The sequence below is a fragment of the Dermacentor variabilis genome, chromosome 2 (assembly GCF_050947875.1).
Source record: "Dermacentor variabilis isolate Ectoservices chromosome 2, ASM5094787v1, whole genome shotgun sequence".
NCBI classification, from domain to species: domain Eukaryota; kingdom Metazoa; phylum Arthropoda; class Arachnida; order Ixodida; family Ixodidae; genus Dermacentor; species Dermacentor variabilis.
In genome coordinates this window covers 55,090,119-55,113,274 of record NC_134569.1, presented here as the reverse complement: position 1 = coordinate 55,113,274, position 23,156 = coordinate 55,090,119, and the positions used below count along the sequence as shown (strand labels likewise).

The window sequence follows — 23,156 nt, the reverse complement described above, 5'->3', positions numbered from 1 at the left end:
GGCTGGCGCACTTGGCTCGTTGCTAATCCCCAAGGCACCAGCCCGACCAATTCAGCTGAACATCAGTCCGAGATGCAAAAGCTCCAGCGGTACTCTTATGGCTTAGAACCGGTTCGCAACGCCGCCACATGAATACGCACAAAACGTTTTCTATAGCCAGGCGCTGCGTCGAGAAAACGGCAGAGGCATATATGGTCTGGGTGTGCGATATGGGAATCGCGCTCATTTGTAAGTATAGTGACAGCGCATCCTGCTGTCTGTCTTCAAAGGTACGAGGCCTCTGCGACCTTTTCCTCAACTGCCGTGGGCTTTGTGCTTTCTAACTATAGCTAATATTCTTTTGACGCGCCCGCGCTTTTTTGTTCAGCTTTTCTTTTCTCATCAGTTTTTTTTTCTTTTGCACCGTGACGTGACGTCACGTGAGGATGGTGATGAGGCGCGCGATGATGCGACTAATTTTTTTTTTCTTCTAATGGTGATTTTCGATGCTGCTTGAGTGCTTTTGCCTGCTCTACATTTGCAGAGTTGATCGCGAAGACGTGCGCCTGGCGTTCATGTGTGAGACTGCGGTGTGCACAAGCTTGCGTGCGCTAGAGGGAGCCGCATTGTGGTGTCGTACGACCTGCCTTCTGTTACGGTACTACGTAGGCCACGTGAGGTGGCGGCGTGTCCTTTGCTGAGGCCACGGCGAAGCGCGGAAGCCCAACTTCACTGGTTTATAAGAAGTTTCTCTATAGCTTCGAGGCGAGGCCTTAATCACAAATAGCGATTACTTTCACGGGACGTCACGGATACCACACGAAGAACTCCAACAATCGTACCTTCATCAGCTAGTGCTGCTGGAAACAGCTGCATAAGATAAAGTGCTCCTCTCTCTGCTGTGGGAGTGGTTATCTAACATGTTTAGTCTACGAGATCTATACAGGCTGGTCACCGCGTGACAAAAGCTGCACGGTAGGTTGCGTGGTAACACACTCGGTGGTTCGAAAAGAAAAAAAGAAAAAGAAGGCCAAATTTTTAATAAACAGCTAAAGCTTCCTCTCCGGTGTATCTTCCCAGTAGTCTCATTTTCTTTAGAGAACACGAGGTTGCGAAGGCTGCTAAAAAGCGCTCTTCTTTTCTACAAAAATTATTTACGCTATTTAAATGCTTCGTAAACCGCACTACACGTACTCTCGGAGGCAGCGCTGGCCACACTCAGCGCGGTTCGTGAACCATAGACAAATGCTATACACATATACCGTTCTTGGTTATTACCGCCTACGGTGTTGTGAATGACGGGTCTACTTTTCCCGATGCTCTTATAAATGCCCGATACGAGTCTCGTCATTGGTCCGCGGTCGCCGCAATGCGTCTCCCCGTTGCCAGCGCACGCAGTGTATACAACGCGATGTGTTCGACAAGCTGTGTCGTGCGGCGATGTGCTCGATGTGCTATGTACAGTACAAGACAGCAGAAGTTTGACTGTTTCCTCACTTGTTATCTTTCATTTTTTTTTTACGTTCTCGAGGAGAGGCGTGCTAAGTGTATGCCGCAGAAATGAGAACGTCACTCGTTAACGAGCCTATTCGTTACATGCAATACATATGCTATAGCTTACATATAATACGCGTTCGACCCTACGTTGGCTGACTAGACGTTACACAATGACTCGCTCTCGGAACTCACGGTGTACTGAGATGTGCTCGTGTGTGCGGCTACGCGCAGTGCGTCATTGCTTGTCCCTCGACTTTTTTTTTTTTTTTTTTTCTAAGCAAGAGCTTCGCATCTTCCGCTCGCGCATCTGTCTAGATCGCCGATCGAAGCTCGCTCTTATTGGTCCATGCTAAGGCGTACGAAGAAAACAAAACAAAGAAAAAGCGAATAGATGCCGCTCAATAGACATTTTACTTTCATCACAGGAAGCTGTTGCGAAGGCAGTGACAGTGACCCGTATGACCGGCCGTATAAGGGCAATGTTTGAGACCCAATTACTTAAAAGCCTGAGCACGAGTGTGCTGGAGAAGGATGTTTAAAAAAATAAACGAGTTTGTGGCCGCAGCCGAACGTGTGTGTCCATGTGTGGACTGCTTACTAAAATTAAAACGCGACGAAAACAAAGCAGCACTGTCTGCTGCGCTTTCCACATCCGCCGACGGACCGATTCGAACGATTAATTTTTACTTTACAATACGCTGCTGTGGCCATGTTACGCGGTTGATTTGTTGACGTGTCGGTGCCCCATCAGACAATAAGGTATACCCTGGCACCGCGGTGATCGGGCTTCATTCTCTCTTTTTCAAAAGTTATCTTTTTTAATGCTTTATTACAGCACGCCGATTGTTATCCAAACACACTCGCTGCTATTGTTTGTCCAGATTATCATGAAGTATTAACGTCATCAGAGAAAAATGCGCGACCGCCTTTTTTTAAATTTCATGTGACGTTGCATTTCTGCGTTTGGCGTTTCCGCAATTAGGTGGTAAAGAACTGGACACGCCTGCGATTTTGAATGAAACGCCCTGTAGGTTGCGTTTCACTTAAAAACAATAACAAATATAAAATATCGGGGAAGGTGGAAGCCGGGTTTTGAAGTCCACTAGGAGAAAAACAAAGCAAAACGACTCATAGATCGAGTAGAATCGATCCGGAAATGGGAAAAAGAAAGAAGCCGGATGTCGAAAAACGCGGGTTGCCTTACCCATGTTTCGAAACGATTTGAGCTTTTTGCCTTGATTCGGTTTCGCACATTTTGTTTGCTACTTGGCAGTATGAGTTTGTTGTGACAGCGCCTGACTAGATAGTCCTTTCTTTTATGTTAAAAAAAAAAATCCCGCACTTACGAATTTAACGAGACTTACTGAAAAGCAAAACCGAGCTTGGATGTATGCAGCTTTTGGCTTCAGATAACACGTCTTTTGCGTTCTAGACGCTTCTTAAAGGGATTGTATCGCCAATCAATAGAAATTATATAAATATTTATACGCAGTGTATAAGAACCGGCTATAGAAAGTCGGCATTACGTGGGCAATTAAGGACACATAGTGTCAAAGTCTACACATTCTACGTAGACAGTACATTGTCCGGCAATGAGATTATACGCTGCTTTTGAGCAGTCCTTAGACCAATGGCTTCGCATTAAATCAACCGTTATCTACACAATGTCCACAGAATATGCATAGAGGCGAAAGAAAAAGAAAATACTACATAGGGAACGAAATGATTCTTTAACGTGCGCGCACGCACCGTCTATGTCTGTCTAATAGATAGACATAAAAAGGACATCGCTAACGTCGTCGGCTATTGAACGTTGATGCCCAGTGGTGCGCTCAACGGCGAGATCAGGCGCTGGTGATCACCAGCGAGGCCAAGCGGTGAGGACGACAAACCGTAGCGCGCAGTCATTCGAGCCACTGTCACTCCGCGTTCACCGACACTTTCAAGATTGGATATTCATCGCGACGCTGTGTACACTCGCGCGCGAATACGATACTGTGGCGTGGTTATGTAACGCCGAAGCACGTTCGCTTCGACCCTGCTTATGACGTCAGCGAGAGAGAAAAAAGGGAAAGCGATGAAATAAACACCAGCGCGGCGGAAGAAGCAACAGTGCGCGCTGCAGAGTCGGGGGTTGGGAAAGGGGTTCGGGTCGACCGCACACAACGACAACAACGCCTGGATTGGGAAGGTTTTTTTTTTTTTCACAAGACGAACGCTGTGTGTGTGAGGGTGTGCGTGCGTGTGTGCATAATATATAGCAATACGGTAATAATAATAGCGCGCACAATTTGCAAACAGTGTTCAACTAACGCGGGAAACAGGCGGGCCTGCACAACGGTGGCGCACCGACAACAGATACGAGTGTGATTGGCTGGCCTATATGTATATTATAATATATATATGTGTGTGTATATGCGATTATGTACACCTATGTACAGCGACGAGATATCCACCCGCGTGCACCTGTGCATCGAACGTTACAATAAAAAATGAATAAGCCTCAGCGCGGCGGGGACAACTGGGCGCCTCTTGGCAAGCACGCGTTATACGAGCGAGGCGCCCGCTCTCGTACAAGGTTTCACTGCACCCGGAAGATTCCGTGTAAGTATTCGACGTCCGGTGTTGGTTACCGTACGTCCGCGCTCCACGACCTACTGCGCGTAGGACACCTCCTTGTACTCTTCAAAGATGTCGGTATTGCTTTCGTACGTGAATTGCTCTCGCTTTGCGTGCGCGCGAGTGTTCAGTTTGCCTTTGATGCCCTCGTAAAAATTAATTTAGGCAGTCTGTACCAGAGTGCTCGTAGAACTGCTTCGTCTCGTTGTAGACGTGTCCTTTTGACTGAATAAAAAAGCTTGTAGGCAGCCTGGCCAGAAGTCATTAACGCGTCTATTTTGCAGCATCAGTTAGAAGTATAGAGAGATTTCCAAGGAGGTTGTTAGCAATGAGCCTAAAGGAAATTAGCCGACAAAGTTTAAGGCGACGAGTCTGTAGATTGCCTATAGACGTTCTATAAATATCGTGTAAAAAGAACATCCGTAGACTTTGCGTAGACTGTCTAAATGCATTTTTGTGAGGGTACAGTGTGCGCTCCCCCCCCCCCTCCCCCGCTTATTTTTTTTCTCCCTGTAAGTCTTGCTTTGTCTTCGGCATCAAATCACTGCGGAAAAGCAAGGAAGATACATTGGTGGTCCGAGGAGCACGTTCCGTACAAAGCGCGTGCGTAGCCCTTATTAGAAAGCGTTCTTTTTTTTTGCAATCTATAAAGCCTCATGATCGAGCGTTACGACGACTTGTGGCTGCTTAAGAAGCTCACGGACAAAGCGCTGGAGTGGTGGAAATTGGTTATATTTAATAATGTCGCTCCAAGCACATTTTAGTGCGAAGCTAAGTTGCGGCCGAAGAATACTTTGTAATATGTTGAAGCAAAAATTAAAGATAAACGCTTGCGATAAGTAAGATCCCTTTCTCTTCGTCTTTACTTGCTTCTTCTCCTTTTTTTTTTGTTCTTGTGCACTGAGCAGTGATACGAATTACCATAACATTGGGGTTCTTGATACTCAGACGATTTCTCATTCGCCGCTTTCTTTCTTGTAAATATAAAGAAGAGGTCACACATTCTATAGTTGCTTCAGATATCGGGCTGTATATAGGAAGCTGCAGTCAAAAGCTCGTCATATCCATTGACGATTCGCGATAACTTATCCCGCAAACCGCCGATCGGCGCCGTTTGCTGGGAGATAGAAACAAATAATAGTAATAATAATAAAAAAACAACTTTGCGTCGATGAGTGATTGTCGCGAACACTTACTCCTTGCCACACACCAAACGTTCGGGATTATTCCTCAGCCTGTCGCGTCTTATTCGTTAAAAAGAAGAAGAAGAAGAGAGCGCCTTACAATGTTACGCGATGTCAAGCGGGCAATTACCGACCGCCTCGCTATGCAAGCGAATTAACAGCAACGTGGAGTAATAATCCTTCGACACCTATCTACGACTTCGCCACAGCTCGGCATAAATGGCAACGCAAAACTATAAATAACGAATGCACTTAATTTTAGATGAATACTACTGCTGCGTGCGAATGAATCTCTCTTTCTCTTTTTTTCCAGAGTGAAGACCGTCATCCATCGTTAAGAGTGATGTAAGCAGTCGCTGATCCCCGAGGCTGTTTCGGTGAGAGCGGCTGACCTGACTAATTTTTGTTCCATCTGCGGCCGACGTTGAACTAAGGCTTAAGCCAAGTCTCCGAGTGACGTTGAATCGATAATGTATTAGAATAAAAAGCAAAGTATCCACGCAGAAAAGAGAAAAAGAAAGAAATTGGTTACTTATCGCCTGCTTTGTAGGTTGGGATTTTTTTTTTCTTTATATGGTAGCAGCTTAATGAAATTTACGTGTCACCGTCGGAGCCCGCGTTCCGATAAAACTGAGAGCGGAAATTTGCCTATGTGCGTTTCGTTATAAGCGCACGGTTTCACCCTGTAGGTACACGCAATCGTGTCGGCAAAAATAAAGACCCCAATTTTTGCTCCATTGCGTTGCGTTTGTACACGCGTCAACTGTGTTACATTTCTTCTAGCACCCGTGCTCTGACCCTGCCCCGGCGTGTGCTTGTTTTGCAGCGAGCAGGCAAGCGAGTGTGACAGCAATGTGCGACGATGTGTGATGGACGACTGAGATGGTGGGATTCGTACTGCTCTTCCGGCGGCGGCGGCATGGGGGGGTCGCCAAGGAAATGAGCTACACAGGGGCTGGGAACATCATGCTCCTAGTCAAAGAGTTGCATGCAGTTTACGATGTTCTCAATGACGATTCACGGAGAAGGTTGTCGGGAAATGGGGGGTTCGAGTGTGATGGTGAGTTTATATTTGACGCGGAAGTTCGGACGATGAACGCCTTTCCGAGTAGTTATTTTCTTTTTTTTCTTTTTTTCTTTGGCGCAGCACGCGTGGATACTTTACACTGCCAACAAAAAGGAGGGCCATGGACACATAATTCTCGGTGGGACTTATTCCGGAAAGTTCTTGTTTTGCTGTGTCCGCAGAGGCGCGTGATTTACCCCATGTACGAGCCCGCGGGAACGAGTTTACGCAGAGCTTGCCTGCGCAGTGACCGTGTTACAGTACAGCTGACAACAGGGCCCTGCGGACGCCGCTATGAGCGCTCGTAAAGTTTTTGTTTTCCACACGCGTTTGCGAACACGACGTTTATTTTGTGCGGTGGGCGTCATCGCGAGGGCCTGCGTAACGAGTTTCGGCTGGCTTTCACGAGAGAGCGAGCTGCATGCTTCGAACGCAACAGCAATCGTCGATCGTATCTCGGAAAGGACAGAATGCCGACTGCGACGCTCTCTCTCTCTCTCTCTCTCTCTCTCTCTCTCTCTCTCTCTCTCTCTCTCTCCTTGTTCTTGCATTTTTGTTTTGTCCGAGCGCGCCTCTGCGGTTTCGGAGAAGCGTCATCGTCCAACTTTCACTTCACCAGCAACGTGGCTTGTTTCCAACCACCGACTCATACCGAGCTCAACGAAAATGAGAACATTTGTCGAGTATACACCATTACTGGCTGTTTCTGTTGCTTCGAATCTGTATCTGGTTTACGTGTGTTCTTTTTTTTTTCCTTCTTAGTACATGTGTATAGATTTCCTAGATTACTACACCAGCCCACAAGTCTGGGCTGGTAGACTGACCACCAGCCCTCAAGCCCACGCGTATTTACTCTGTAGCTTATCATTGCTATGTTTTTCGTCCCTGGGCGCGAGATCAGCTAATATATGTCGATGGTTTCTCTGCAACGCACGAGCAATGTAATCAAACAATCCGCTGGGCCTTATAGGGGTACATCAATCATGGTGAACATTAGGTATATTCATGCACTGCAGTTACGACCAGTCAAAACGACGACACCTTTCAGGCACAGAACTACATTTTACAGATATGGCCTCTTAGTGATCGTTATGATGGCCATGACCAGCGTTGCTGATGCGTACATTAACTGGTTTTGTTAACGCCTGCAATACATCTAGAATATGCAGCACAGTTCGCTTTTGCCTCCTTTTCTGTCTTTCCGGGCCCAGTAACATTGCGAAGGGGATAACGGTTGAACAATCATCAACGTAGAGATCTGGAATTCTCCGGCGAAGTTAAGAGAACGTAGCCAAGACACGTTATTTGGCAACATAGGCCACCAGATACGCTATACGCCGCCGGACGACTCATGCTCCGGCTGATGTTCATACGGGAATACAATGCGCTTCAAAGACACCAAAGCTAGGTTGGCATGAAGCGTTTTTTTAATACTTTGGGTCTATACAACTTGAGAATTTTGCTCTGTGCGCCGATTTCGCGTGTTGACTTCGTTCGCTTCCTCCACTGGAAATAACTCTGGGGGCTGACGTGGTTGTCTCGGAAACACACAACATACATAGAACAGCAAGAACAACTTATCGCGCATCGCGGTTTCTTGTGTTTTCAACGGTAAAGGGTTTTCTTGGCCTCTCAGAAAGGAATCCGCGAGCCAAGCCTCGCGAAAGCGTGTCTTTTGTTTTCTCAGGAGTAACTTATGGGAATCATGCTTCGACGAGGAAAAAAAAAAAAACAGAACAAACAAATCGTTTCGGTCGACCTCGGTTGGGCATCGGGAGGGGACGGCTTGAGATCGTCCTGCAGTCAACTTTAGGAAGGGAACATGACATTGTGCATACGAAACAGACATACAACGAAGTGGTATCATGTGACGTGTCTCGGCAATGTGAGCAAGGTGTCGTGTGACTTTTTTTTTTCTTTCTTCGAGTCGTGCGTGGAGCGATATGTGTGTAGATGGTGTGTGTCTGTCTGTGTTAATCCCTGTGACGGTTCGCCCCGTTTCTTCTAAGGCCACTTTGCTCCCAGATGCGCTGACGCTGGTCCCGCATACAGTGCCCGCGCGGCCACGCGAACGCCTGCGTCGTGCGACCGAGGGACGTCGCAGATCTTTGCGAGGGACGCGCGCGGGGACACATGCGCAGACTGTCACAGACTGAACTGCGGGCAGTCAGCGCGAGTTCGCATGAGGTGTTCCTTAATTTTGACCCACTTCGATAATTTTCAGCGTGGTTAACCTGTACTGGCTGATAGAACAAGCGTTCAACGGTCTCTCAATGAACGGTGCGGTTCGCCCACTCTTTCTTCTTTTATTTTTTGCTGAAGATATTTATTTCTGAGCCGGAACAATAGCGCGTTTCAGTCCCTCGGATGCACCGCGAGTGTTCGCGGACCGCGCGAGTTATTTCGCCGGACGAGGAAGCTGCCGGAAGATGTAGTGTAGCGAGCATTTAATTACGCACATTAATTTTAAGCACAGCTTCTGCCGAGGTTGTCCAAGTGCCGTCAGCAAATGTAAACCGCGGTCGAACGACCAGGTTTTTTTCTCTCTTTTTTGTTGTACTTATGATCGAACGTTTTCTTTTATCCCTTGACTAATTTGGACACTCGCGCTTACGCCGAACCGCTTGAAATAGTTAGCTTTCGAATCGACACCTTGCGACAGGGTAATAGAGGTTGCGTGATCAGATATGCTGCTGTCGAGAAGACAGCCAATGCAAGGAAACACAAGCGAGAAGGCTGTCGCCGCGGTACTTCACTGGCGCACGGTGTTACGGCGCAGTCTGCGAGCTCGCGTATCGCAGAATCTCATCTTATACAACCCCGTGGCCATCCCAACCTACGTCTCCGGCGGTCAGCGGCCCGATTTGACTCGCACCATATTGGCCTTGTCTGATAGGCTTTGATTCGTCCGCCGGCGCAATCGCTAGCCAATCTTTTGCTTCCTTTTCATTCAGGGTTCGCCATATCGTATTACCTTAATCGCTGTGCGGCGCCAAATGGACGCTTAGATTGTCGTATTAATCTCGCCCGCGTTTAGTTCTGCACGAAGCTTATAGCTGGGCTGCAGTGTTGTGACTACACCTGTCTCGCGGCCGGTTCCTCGGCCGGCGTCGTCCGAGGTCCCGTGCGACGGCGGCCCCCTAGTCTTCCTGCAGGTTCCCCTGCGAACCCATGCCGGTCAGGCTCTCGTAGAAGGTGCCCGATCGCGGCAGGGCCGTCTGGGCCGCCGCGCCGCTGGCCATGTCGAACATGCGGTGGAAGCAGCTTTCGGACTTGGGCCTCGGTATCGTGGTGCCCCCTCCGCTGCGGTGGACCCCCAGGAGGTTGCTGTACTTCCTCCGGTTGCCGCCCTGCGCGCGGCCGCCCCCCTTGGCGTCGCCGCTGTCGCCGCCGTCCACGTCTTCGTCCTCCTCCTCGTCGTCGTTGTGGGCTGCCTGGGCGGATCGGAGCAGGGCGGTGACTGTGCTGAGGTCGACGCGCAGGTCTTCACGCTGGCACACGATGTCCGGGTTCTTGCCGATCTTGTTGAGCCGCTCGGCGGCGATGGACTCCATGGTCCGCCGCATCACAGGGTACACGTCCAGCACGGCGTTGAAGTGTTCCACGGACAGGGAGAAGAGGTTGCAGTAGGTCTCGGCTCGAACGCTGGCCACGCGCCGGGCGTTGGTCAGCAGGCAAATCTCTGCGAGCACGCGCCACACACGCGCTGGTGAGGGAGCAATCGCGGAGCCACGCCGAGTTTCGAGAATCATCTGCTGCGTACACGTCTGGAGGCGTATTTTCCTCCCAGAAGCTGACCGAACCCACTGCTCCTTCGCTTCGCTGATCCGAGAAACGCCGGCGTGCTCAGTGTGACATGGTTTACGGCGAAGCGTCCGTTTATAGTAACCCTCTCTGCCTGCTTGACAGCTGCCCCGATCCCCTATACTATGCACTAGCTTTTCTTGATCTTGTAAATGACACAGTCCAAGAGTACGATTGTTCGATCAGTACTTGCCATACTTTTATAGCTTCGTCTGTTCATGTCTGGCGTATACGTACACTAGAGCTGACATTAGATGTACTTTCAGAAACTGATCGTGTCTAAGAGCTCTTTCGCATTTTCTGTCCGCGTCTTCCTATGCCCTGTTAGGCTTCAGCGGTTGCATCAGTTTCCTAACTGTGATGTTGCCAGTAGCTTAGTGCCTGTTCTATTCTGGTGAAGCGCGAGTAGGTCTTGTAGTGCGCGGAAGTGGTACACTTCCACATATTTTGGTGCTTTGGCACATGCATTATATCATCAGCTGCATTTACATACAGTCATGTGAATTGCGTAGTCATTACACATTTCCATACTAACGGTAGCTCTTTGTGGTAGGTACGTGAAAACTGTCTCGTTATCCTCTCTGGGAACCATATTTTATTAGTTCTTCCGCGTCTGTCCTTCAAGTTCTCTTATTTCGGAATATTTTTAACAAGCAAAACTGTTATCTGTCACGTCGTCAACTGATGGCGGTTCATTCAAATGTTCAAACTTCGTTCCGCGTTAACCGCACGTTCTTGCTGTGGGGGGACACGAACGGCGCCAGGCAGATTCGTCCACGTGCATGAGGTATGCATACCGGCGCTCAAGCATGGCAGCGGTATACAGTAATGATATTTCTCTTACGGAACGAGCACTCTAGGAAGTGGAGTAAGTATGCGGCTCACCTCCAAAGTACGACCCGTCGGAGAGGCTGGTGGCCACCTCTCCATTGCTCATCACAATGTCCACGATGCCTTCCTGGATGAAGTACATCTTGGTCCCGAGTGTCCCCTCCTTGATGATGATGTCGCCTGGCTGGAAGACCTCGTACTTGAGTTTGGTCACGACGTCGTTGACGAAGTTTGGGTCCGCGTTGGCAAAGAACGGCACCGACGCCACGAGCGACCGGCAGTTGTAATTGATTACGTCCTGCAAAATGACATGAGTCTGTACAGATCTCGGCTCTCTATGCAAACAACAAGGCTGTGTCTTGGCTCGTTGGCAAACGTTGGTCCTGGCCTTAATGCTTGCTTCTTGTGATGCGAATGTTTTCAACGTGCACTAATCTTTAACGGATGCCATGACCGACAAATATGGCGTAAGCGAATGCTACAGACTTTGGAGTAACACTTATTCTTAGCTGAATGACAATGTGACGAAGTATTTTTAGCAGAAGCCTTTAAAGCCTTAACGTCCAGATGCTGATTGCGTACAAGGTAATGTATATGCTCCAACTGCAAGATGTTACAGCGAGGTCCTCGTCCTTGCTTGCGATTACTGGTCAAGGCAGGCATTTTCAGGAATCTTCATAGCATGTGAACACTTCAACTGTGCATACTGGAGACGACATGGCTAGGTTCCATTTTTATATTCCTGGCATGATACGTTTACTATGAGTTGCCGTTTTCACATTTTCGACATCATGCGATGACTTCGTTACAACGCTATCATGCTAACGCTCACCTCTCTTAGCCGCTCGGAGAGTTCCCCGAGTATAGCTTCTTCGTCGAAGAATTTCCCTTGGTACCGGTGCTCGAAGTAGTCGGTGATTCCTTGTCGTAAGTCTCTTGGAAGCTTTCGGTACGCCATGTACTCTTCAACTTGTTTTAACTGCACACAAAAGACGGGATAGTCAGAGGATAGAGGGTACACCATTGTCGCTCAAAGCACGGTGTACACGCGGTCAATGCGTGTAAAAATTTTCAGACCGGGCCGCAATTGGTGGGGTGGGGGGGGGGGGGGGGTGAGGTAATTTAGGAGGAAGTTATATCATAACTAGCAAACACATGAAATTTCATGGTGAAGCAAATGACTGCTTCGACTAAGCGCCTTGTTCATCAAAAGTGAAAGACGAATTCAAGCAATTTAAAGAGCAACAAGACAAATAGACAACTGTTCATTTTTTGTTATGAAAGTACAGAAAAAAGGCGGTGAGAAAAAAAAAAGCTGCTCATTTGGCAGCTTGAAAAGCTCTCAACCCCCGAGTTGGGCGAGTTGCATCAGGATACAAAATAAAGTAAAGCAGGGCAATAAAGACAGACAAAATAGAAGAGCACAAGCGCTCACTAACAACTCATGTATTTCAGGGGAACGTCAAAGGAGAGTTGATGGTCTGCACATGCGTGAACGCAGACGCCACCAGGAGTGCTCAAAATAAAACAAAAAGAAAAAAAAAAGGAAAGAGAAAAAACAGTAGCCGTTTCTTTATCAGAACTAAGGGCCTTGTCAATATAGGCCTTTCCAGACAGGTGTGTCACTAACGCAATCGCCACCCGTCTGCTTGACTAAGAACAGTGTCCCTGCTTCTACCCGATATCTTTATTTCGGCAAGCCTTGACCCGCCCTTGCAGCTTTCGCAAAGCGCAGGCAGATTCGCCAGAGAACATGCCGCGTTACTAAAGAACAAGGAATATGCGCCTCTGCCCGCGCACTGAGAAAACTGCAAGTGCGTGCCGTCATTCGGTGAAATAACGATATTGGGCAGAAGCAACAAAACGCTGTGGCACGTGATACGTTGGAGGCTTTTTTTCGTCAAGCAGACGAGTGACACCTGTGTCAACTTGAGGAAGGGCGAGAGTAGGTTGCTGGAAAGGCTTGATTGACAAGGTGCTTAGTTCTGATAAAGAAGTCGGTCAGTTTTTCTGTTTTTATTATTTATTTTAAGCAACACTGGTGGCGTTTGTTGTCGCGCGTGTGCAGGCCATCAACTTTCCTTTCACCTTTTCCCCAAATACGTTAGTTAGTTAGTTAGCGCTTGCGCTGCTCTGTCTTGCCAGTGCATTTTTATCGCGACCTTTTCTGAATTTTATTCAGAAGCAGCAAAATAAGGAAAAACATGGAAACACTCGGCTATTTAATTTTTTATATGTAAGTGCTGGTTGTTGATTATCTATTATCTTTCCGGTAATTAGCGGCTGTACACGTTGCTTCACATGCGGGCCGAAAAGTCGAATGTCCAGTTTTGGATTCACTGCCGGATTTGTGGCGGGTCGACATATTATTTCCGTCGACCACGCCGTCAATGAGTGGACGGCCCTTACCTTTTCTCGGTACTGTCGTCGCGAAGAGTCCAGCGACTGTATGAGGTTGGTCGTGTGTCCGAGGAATAGTGCGTAGCAGGTGGCCCCGCTGATCATGCTGAGCAGCGTGAGCCACATATCCGTGAGGCTCTGGGGCGGGAAGCGGCCGTAGCCTATGCACAGCATGTGGGACATGGCCTTGAACAGGGCCCACGAGTACTGCTCGAACCAGTACTTCGTCTGCGGCGACAAGGGCGCACGGAAAGTACATGAGGTCACGGAACGAGCATTCGGGATCTTCTACACCCGCCGACGTATACATGATGGAACAGCAAGTGAAAACGATTGCAACAACCTTATAAAAAAAATGAAATTATGGGGTTTTACGTGCCAAAACCACTTTCTGATTGTGAGGCACGCCGTAGTGGAGGGCTCCGGAAATTTCGACCACCTGAGGTTCTTTAACGTGCACCTAAATCTAAGTACACGGGTGTTTCCGCCCCCATCTAAATGCGGCCGCCGTGGCCGGGATTTCATCCCGCGACCTCGTGCTCAGCAGCCTAACACCATAGCCACTGAGCAACCACGGCGTGTAACAACCTTATAGAACGACGAAACATGCAACACTCTTTTTTTTTTTCATGTGTATGCGCATTACATGGCTAGCCTGCTTTAAAGCACCTGCTTATTCGAGCTGCGTGACTCAGGTATTTGTGGCTGACCCCTGTTTGACGTGACGTGTTTAACGTATACAGCCGCTACTCAGACGATGCAAAAATTAAGGACGCCTTGCATTTCATTTTGTAATGTTTTCTTTCGTTTCATGTGTTCCGGGACGCTCTAGCGTAAAACCATTCAAAACTTTTCTATTCCAATTCTGCAATCACTCCTCCACGATTGGTCAAACATTTACGGGTCACCCCGACATCGCCTGTCTGTCACGCGACGACACGAAAACCGCGACAGTTTCACATATGATACGACGTGTACTCACTGATTATGCATGAATAGACCAAACAAAAGAAAAAATACTTTTTTTCTGATTCTATGCGTTTTTGCCGTTAGCACTCTGCAATTCGTCAAAAGTTTTCAGGCTGCATCCACTTCACCTGTCTGTAACGCGACGTCACAAAACCGCGAAAACTCGCCGCGTCAATGTGACGTGTACGCGTTAAAGATTATTAAATGCCGAACAAAAGTGACTTTCTTCCTGAATAGTCGGAGACTGCCTCGTTCCGAAAGGAATAGAAGATGGCTGCCCGCTCGATCGCCCAGGCACTGACTACTCGCACCTGCCGGAGGGCACATATTTATTTGCGTATAATAAAACTTTTTGTGTGGCAATATAATGTTATCGAGCCCTTTCGGCACGTATGTGACATTGCTATGCCAAATTTTCTTTGCTAAAGATCAGTTTTAGCGGCATTCTTAGCCTTCCGATGCACGCCGCCGCAATTTTCGACCAGCCATCGTAAGCTAAGTAAGGGGAAACGGACCAATCGCAGACGCCAGCACCACCCTCCTATTCCGGTTATCTATTTTTCACTGGGCATGGCTCGGCCCCATCGAAACCCTCCCCACTTGAGCGTGCTCCTCGCCTCCTGTGAGCCAATTAGATAAAAAAATATGCTCAACATAGACAATGTTATTCGTTTTTAAATGAAACAAAAATGACCTCCTATAAACGAGGAGAGCGTTTGATTGAACTGTTCAGACAACGCTGCGGGTCACCGCCCGATGCTTGCCTCAGCGGTTACGTAAATTTGACGTCAGAAGGTTGCAATAAAACAGATTGGGATTGTTTTACGTTATAGGGCCCATGTTTCATGTCAAATACACTGAATAAAAAATTAATGCGGCGTCAACGTGAATGTTCACTGAGCACTATTTTTTACCACCTTTGTCTTTAATGGCATCTGTCCTCAACAGTGCCCTGTGCAAATAAAGAAATACTTATGTGTAAGTTCTTTTGATCATCATCTTGTGTCTACAAAAGAAAAGGCTGTAGAAATTTCCTGACACCTTGTGGCTAGCTCAGCATGGCCCATGTCGCTATTGCGCCCAACAAACGCGAACTAATAAATTCTCAGCCCTTCAATTCTCTGTCACTGGGCTCACCTCAAGTTCGTTGATGGCGACCCAGGAATTGGAAGGAAACCCCTGCAGCATGGGGACGAGAAACTGAAGGCACCCGCTCCAGTGACCAATAAGAAGCATCATGCAGATCAGGTTGAAGATTTTCATAAACACGCTCGCCATATTCAGGAACTGCAACCAGAAGAGGAGGAAAGGAAACGGGAGAGAGATAAAGGAGGGAGGAAAGAAACAGGTGTCGAGACTGGCGTTGTGATACAAGTCAGCTACGCAGAGAGAAGGACAAACCCTGTCTCTGCTTTAAGTCCCGCACCACTTGCGAGATAACACAGAGCCGCACCGATAGTCGTCGGACTAATATTTGATCTTTTATATCTATTTTACTACACAGTGGACTGGGAACATGTTAGGTTGATGTCATAGGTAGATGTGCTTCTCAGCGGCTGAAGAAAGGTATATTAAAAACTGTAATTTGTTCGTCTTGTCCTTATTCCATCTTTCGGAAGTATAGAATCATAAAACAAACAAAAGGCGAAATGAGATTTTGAGAGCGAAGATTTTGTCGGGCGTCTTACCTCGTTGAGAGTTTGTTTCTATACTTACCTACTGAAAAAGAAGGTACCTGTGCTTTGTCGTTGTAGATCTTATGAGTATAATTACTCAGAGGCGACTGCTTTTATAACATCTCATAAACTTTGAATTTTTCAAGGGCCAGACTAGAGTTTATCTCTAGTTCCCCATATGAATGATGCAGCTCCATGCAATTGAACATGCAGAGCATGTTCAATTCTTTTCATATTAAACTTCCTTATGTCAGCTGTCTTAGGCTTGTTGATTAACTTGGAAAGTTCTGCCAGTTCTATTCTAGCTGTAGGGTTAGAGGCTTCCATACATCGGCGTTTCTTGATCAGATCTTTCGTCTCCTGCGATAGCTTACTGGTATCCTGTCTAACGGAGTTACCACCGACTACTATTGCACACTCCTTAATGATGCCCGTAAGATTGTCGTTAATTGCTTCAACACTAAGGTCCCCTTCCTGAGTTAAAGCCAAATACCTATTCTGTAGCTTGATCTGGAATTCCTCTATTTTTCCTCTTACCGCTAACACATTGATCGGCTTCTTATGTACCAGTTTCTTCCGTTCCCTCCTCAAGTCTAGGTTAATTTCAAGTTCTTACCATCCTGTGGTCACAGCTTACTAACGGCGCCAAATAGACGGTAAATAAATAAACAAATAAATCAAACGACGACGGGCTCTGATTGTGCAATCTAAACTCGCGTTTCCATTTTTTCCAGCGCCCGGCTTATTTACTAGTGTTCCCTGTCCTGTATATTTAGCGCGGTTAATGTGTTCCGCCGTTCCAGCAATGAATTCGCTCATCTTTCAGCATTAATTGTGCAACTGAGGTTTTGCAACAGCTTGAAACTGTAATGTGTTACGTTGCGGAGATATCAGTATTATAGTAAATAACACAGGTCAGGATCGTTAAATTAGGGCAACCGTGCGGGAGAACAGCCTCTGAGACCACAGTTAAAGCTGAGGTGTGCACGTTCTCGATTTTTCCTTCGATATTTGAAACGCTGGCGAATCGTCTCACATTCGGCCCCGTTTTCGGCCGGACTTTAACTCGCACATTTTGCACATTGTCTCATCCTTGACCCAACAGCATCTCATCCATGAGTATAGAGAGCTTTGTCGAGCCGACGTAAACTCCGAGTTTCGCATGGGCTGGATTGACGATGTAGCCATTGTGATGCCCCGAGCACAAAACGAAGTGGAGGTGCCGGCTCTTTCGTGAACGAGTCGCCGTGATTTGCACATTTTAGGCCACAACCACATATCACGCATAGTTTCAATGAGGATACGCAAAAGTATCTGTAAGTTACAAATCTTTGTTTGGAGAAACGGCGCCTCAATATGCGCAGTATAGCTCTGATCCATTTCAGACTATAGTCCCTGTTACGTAGTACAGATTCCTAGCATCGAAGACAAGACCGATGGCCCGATTTCGTATGATGCCACCTCGCTGTCTCAAAGGCCGCTGAAGGATGTCGCTTGAACCACTAGGTTTCTCTTAGACAACGTGCCTCGTGGACGCCCCGTGTGCGCATGCCTTAATCGCATTCTTCATCTTTGACCTTGCAGTGGGAACAAGTGACGAAACAGTTGTCTAACGCGCAAACAGAGAAGGAAACACTTCTTGATATCCTGGGCCGAAGCGCATGGCGCGTCCGACATCGACGACTCTCTGTAAAGGAATGGGTGGTTTGTTACAGCTGGATAGCTCTACTTAGTACGTAGTGGTACATGTACAACGACAAGCCGTATGCAGCTTAGACAAACTAACAGCGCCTGCCCTGAGAAATCTTCCAGTCGATCTCGTTGTCTGCTTGCGCATTGATCTGGGACGTGTTTACCGACCGGCAAGCTGCGTTAGCGGCTCCGCTCTTCCGCTAAGCGTCGGCTGCTACTAGAAGCTCGCATTGCAAGTAATGGCATTCGCGAGCGTCAGCCAGCCGCTGTGCATTCATCTGTATCTGGCTGCGCGAACGGAGCTAGAAGCCCGTGTACCAGGGCTTTTCTTCTTCTTTATGTCTGTGCCACGCGCGCCCCCTGCTTTGCTGTGACACCAGCGAATGAGCGTGTTCTTGGTGTCAACGTGACCAACAAAATATTAAGTAAAGAAGTTCCAACTGACCACATCTTTTTTTGGGTGTCATTTTAAACGTGCATATAAAATTGAGAATCGACGGTTGACTCGATCTTGTATTCCTGTATTCCGAAACATGTGGCAGAACATAATTCGAGGTTAGCTGGCACAGTGACGGTAATATTGCGCAGTTGCCTTATACTAAGGACAGATGTGGAAGGGGACAAAGACACACATTCACGAACAAGGTGGTAAATTCGTGAATGAGTGTGTTTGTCAAAATTTATTCGGCTTCTGTCTTGTCTAAAGTGTGCAACTGCGCAGGATGAACTTATATATTGCCAGAAAACCTAACCTCTCACGACCCTGCAACAAATAGTACAGGCCCAATAGTCACAACATGCCAATATCAGCAAAACATTCTCCAGCGCATATCGTTATAAGTTAGCGCATGCGTTTTTAGAGATACATTAGCAAGCTCCATGCCGAGGAAATTTTGCATGACTGCGGTCGCTTACTATAGGTCCTTGTAAATGTCACGTATTTGTGGTGAAAAGCGTGTAGCCTAAAGTATTAGATCGCACAATTACTGTCAGCGCGGACGACAGCACCCTCACACGAATCTGTGAAGTGAAGCCACTGAAGGTCCGATAAACAAAATTCGTATGACCTAATTACGCATCCTTTGTCTTTTTCACATGACTCCACAGCGGAAATAGTGAAATGACTATCGCTATAGCTATTTAGTGAAATGCGGAAACTCGCGTCTGTATGAGTAGACGAAATGGTCCTCGAAGATGCCATTTGTTGTGATCTGTTCGAAGAACCTGACGCTGACGGCAAACGCTTTACCGCTTAGACGAACAGAAAAGGGCCGTCAGACCGTGTGCGTATATTAGTTGTGCTTCATTTGTCTTCGGCCAGGTATACTTATTAGCTAACATGACATGCTGGCGGAAATTCGATGCTCTTCCAAGGCCTTGCCTCCTGCCAAGCGTACTTACAAGTACTTCGCGTTTAAGCTCACGCTACGTTAATAAAGCATTTTGGTACCCTGTTCGATTACGCACACTTTCTGCTAACTGCAATATCTCGAACTTTACGCCAGGAGAGGGTTCCTTTCAGGGCTGTAGTTTTCGCTCATTCCTTTTGAGCCTTACATTAGATTAAATGGTGACGGGAAACCTTGCGTATTCGATACACGAGTAGCGTTTGCCTCCCGACTGTTGCCGTGAAAGAGCCCTCTCGCTTTAGCGGCAAGTGTTAAGATCAGATGCGACACGCAGCGATAGCCGGCTGACATATAAAGCAGCGACAAAGCGCTTTCCGCAAGCGCGCTGCAAGCAGCAGCGACGGCAGCACTAGCACATTCTGCAGTAGCACGCACAGAGACAGGACACAGCATTGGCTTTGGCTGCGAACGGCGTTGGCAGCGGCAGCTCTAGCGGCAGCCAGCGGCCCTATATGCCGTCACTGTCAGGCAGAGAGAGGACGGCATCGCCACGGGCACGGTGTGGCACAAGACGAGGAGGATCGGATGCAAGCGCCGCAGCACTGACCTGGATGGCACAGCCCTCTCCACAACTTTTCAACATACAGGTCGAGAGCCCCGAACTGTTGGATAGCGTCGCCAAGCTATGCATCTGCAAGGGGGGAAGCAAGGAAGCAACCCGACATGTAGGCACCGTCTACAGTAGGGCATCGAATGTCGTGTCACCTGCCCCGCTTCGCCTCACAAGTGGCGGGTGTTTTTTGAGGATGGGCGTGGCGTTTTCGAGAGGTGAACGCGGTGTTGTCTCGGTGGTGTCTACGGGGTCGCATTCGAGGAGTCTGATCCTTCGGAGGTTGGGGAGGGGGGACCATTCGTTATCTTCAGGACCAAGCAGCAACCGAAACACGGATGGTCTCAGTGCGGAGGATACGTGGTAAGGAAGAGTGACAAAACGAAGAGTACTACGAAGACTACGTTATTCGAATCGCTCCCATGCGACGTAGATTTGTGAGCGTTGTCAGATAGTGGATGATTACTCGTTGCCTTTGTGTAGACTTCACGATGTGTTGAGTGTGGCTGTAGGAGCATTCGGGCCCCTCAACTGTGCCTCTTGAGGACGGCGAGGACTGGACGGAATCCTGCTGAAGCGTCTTTTCCGCGCACAGCCAGGAAGTGAAAATAACGTTGTACTGTCTTCCAAAATGCACTTTTGTGGGTTTACGTATAAATATTCGTGAGGAAAAACGCTAAAGCACAAAACGTGAGGGATTCGTCATTTTTGCAATTTGCAAAACGCACGTTATTGTCGGTCATCATTGCAGGTGAATTATCGTTCGCTAATCACGGTAGTGTCATTTGCAGCACCCCATTACGTATAAGAGTCACGTAAATGTGGAGAATTAAGATGCCTACAAGAATGTTGAGTCACAGATGTAATATTATCTGTTTTTGTACCCTGCTTCCTGAACGAAATGCTTTTCCAGTGCGTTAATCAGTCACAATTTAAAGCATCGATAGTGTTGGAGCATTGTGGTAGCTGGTATTATAAAAGACAAACGTGATTTCTGTATGGAGAGGTAGAGACAGTACTTTTTCTTCCTGTTCTACGGAGAGAACCAAACCAAAACCCACTGCACTGATAAGGTAATTCATCTATTGTATGCTTTATACCATTTCTAAACACCCTGGACCATTATTTATTGCTCATATCAGGAAATATTTTTCTGTACTGGCATAAAGTGGATCTTTAGGTGCCATTTTTGTATCTCGCACAGAATTTGGATAAAGTTTGACAATGTCATGGTTCATTTTCTTGTTACATGTTATATTTCTTGCCACTTCCTATTTCTTCAAGTTAGTCAATTTTTAGCTCGTATTTGTGCGACAAAAGATGTCGTAATATGTTTGAACTAATCGCAAACTTTGATAATCTCTGCACGGCCTCGGCACGGCCTACTCATAGTGAGGAATTACCAAAAGCTCGCACTGCTAGATAACGGCGATAACGAAAAAAAAATATGATAGCGTGGTTTACAATGACTTTTTGTAGATACGCTAAAGTCGTGGGTTGGTGGAGTTTCTATGTTCAATATTATTTTTATGGTCAATAATAGAAACTTCAATATTATTTGTGGTCAGTTTCTGTATGTTTCAAAGTAACTGTTTCATAAATGTGAAGGCAGTCATGCACATACAGAAGAAAGAACGGTATTACTACGAAATGAAAAACAAAGACGAGGCAAGACACCATGCAGCAGTCATACGTTCATTCTCACAACCATGCAATTGTGGTTCAACTACTGTTTCGAAATGCACTTACCAGTGCGAAAAACAAAGTACTGTAGTTTCAATGTTCAGTGTTCGCCTCATAAAAAGTGATACCTTTTCTGATACATATATTTTGTTCGACTGTTCGAACGACATTAAACGACACGAACACCAACATTAAATGTATATATTGCGTGGAACCGCGTGTGGTTCTGCGGCATTATTTCATTGACCGCAGAAAACAGGCCAACTTTTGTCATGCAATGTGTGTAGCCAACAAATCTATCGAGTTGACAATTTGGCTAATGGGAGCTTTCCTTTAAAACATTTAACGTTACTAGTTGCGTAATTTGCGTTCAAAATTCAGCCACAACTTGAGAGAAGTTTTCGTAAAATAGAAGGAAAACGCGCCATATTTTTGGTGGATTATATCAACATTTATGAAGGAGACGCCATCATTTCATGACACTTCGAATGTTTTCCGTCTGCCATTTGGCTCTGAAAGTTTGTAGATTTCTGTAAGTTTCTTATCAACCAACCTCCCGGCTATTGATACACTGAGCGTGTGTGGCGTTTTGCATCACCTGAAATAAGTTCACTGTAAACTGAGAAAATGTGATCAACCTCGGAGATTACTGATCCGCATCAACCTGCGAAACATGCGATGCGGCGCCCACTCGCTCATTGCAGCGCCGATTCTAGCGCCCACAACAAAATTTTCTCTAGATTGACCTGTGGGTATTGCCGTACTTATAGAACAAACGGGCTAAGTTGGTTTCCGTTTTTTGGAGGTTAACCTGTAGGTTACTTCGCATTTCAGCCTTCACGCTGTCTTGATAACTGAGGTGCCTTCGCTGCTGTATAATTAATGTTGAGAACATGTTGATTAGCTGCTGATCGTAGAACCTTAGCGCAGATGCGCACATTGGTTTCTTATATTATGGTGCTACACTTTGACGCTCTCGTCAGAAATGTGGCATCCTGTACCCACGTGGTCACGTCGTCGTCAGAGACACGCTTAAATTTTCACAGCGCCATGCTAGAGCCACCAAAAGAGGAAAACAAAGCTTTCCTGTGCTGTGAAAGGCAGAGTGTATGAATACTCCGCTTAAACTTCCCGTCTTCCGCGACGGTAAGCGACCCACCTTAACACGCAGCCCGCCACATAGCTGGTCTGAGAGAAGAAAAAAGCTTCGTTGGTTCGTCAGCTACGCGCGTGGGAGAGGAGACCAAGTTGCAAACGGCATTTACAAATGTCATGCGATGCGGCAATAGGGGTTGACATGCCGTGCACAAAGAGTAGGGTTACCAACAAACGTGCCGGTATTGTGTTTTCGAAATAGAGGGCAACGTGGGTGTGAACGAGGCACGGGGCGTTTGCTCTGTGTGGCCACAACAACCGTTCAATACACAGAACACTTAACTCCTGTTCTTCAACACGAACATATATGGGAGCAGATATATGTATGTATATATATAGGTCACGTATACACACATCCACATAGCAAAGTGTACGATTATTAGCAATTGCGCCTTTTCGCTTGTTTCCTTAGTGTAGGAGCTTATTTAACCCCGAATCATTCCTTTTTTTTTTTCTGGCATGAACGCAGTGCCTAACAGAAACATTCTGTTGGTATCTGCCACAATAAACGCATAATCATTCTATATAATATTTAATCATTTTTTTGTCGATTCGTAATGAGGACCTTGGCTTGGGGGATGTTTGTTCATATAGTTGGTGCAAACAGAGCAGTGCTACTAAGACTGATAGGAAAAAAGATAT

General features: G+C 47.0%; 1 protein-coding gene across 2 annotated transcripts in view; it reads right to left on the bottom strand.

Annotated features, from left to right (window-relative positions):
* Positions 1-8,649: 8,649 nt before the first annotated feature.
* Positions 8,650-23,156, bottom strand: part of LOC142571890 (uncharacterized) — a 473,725-nt gene continuing 459,218 nt past the window's right edge. Inside the window, exons 7-12 of one of the 2 annotated variants that reach the window (XM_075680573.1) lie at positions 19,674-19,757; positions 15,487-15,636; positions 13,390-13,608; positions 11,813-11,959; positions 11,035-11,278; positions 8,650-10,027 (exon numbers count right to left, since the gene is read on the bottom strand). In XM_075680573.1, the coding sequence (XP_075536688.1) occupies positions 9,486-10,027; positions 11,035-11,278; positions 11,813-11,959; positions 13,390-13,608; positions 15,487-15,636; positions 19,674-19,757 (1,386 nt within the window). In that variant the 3' untranslated portion in view covers positions 8,650-9,485. The remainder of the gene's footprint in view (positions 10,028-11,034; positions 11,279-11,812; positions 11,960-13,389; positions 13,609-15,486; positions 15,637-19,673; positions 19,758-23,156) is intronic. The other variant, XM_075680574.1, reaches the window with a different exon arrangement.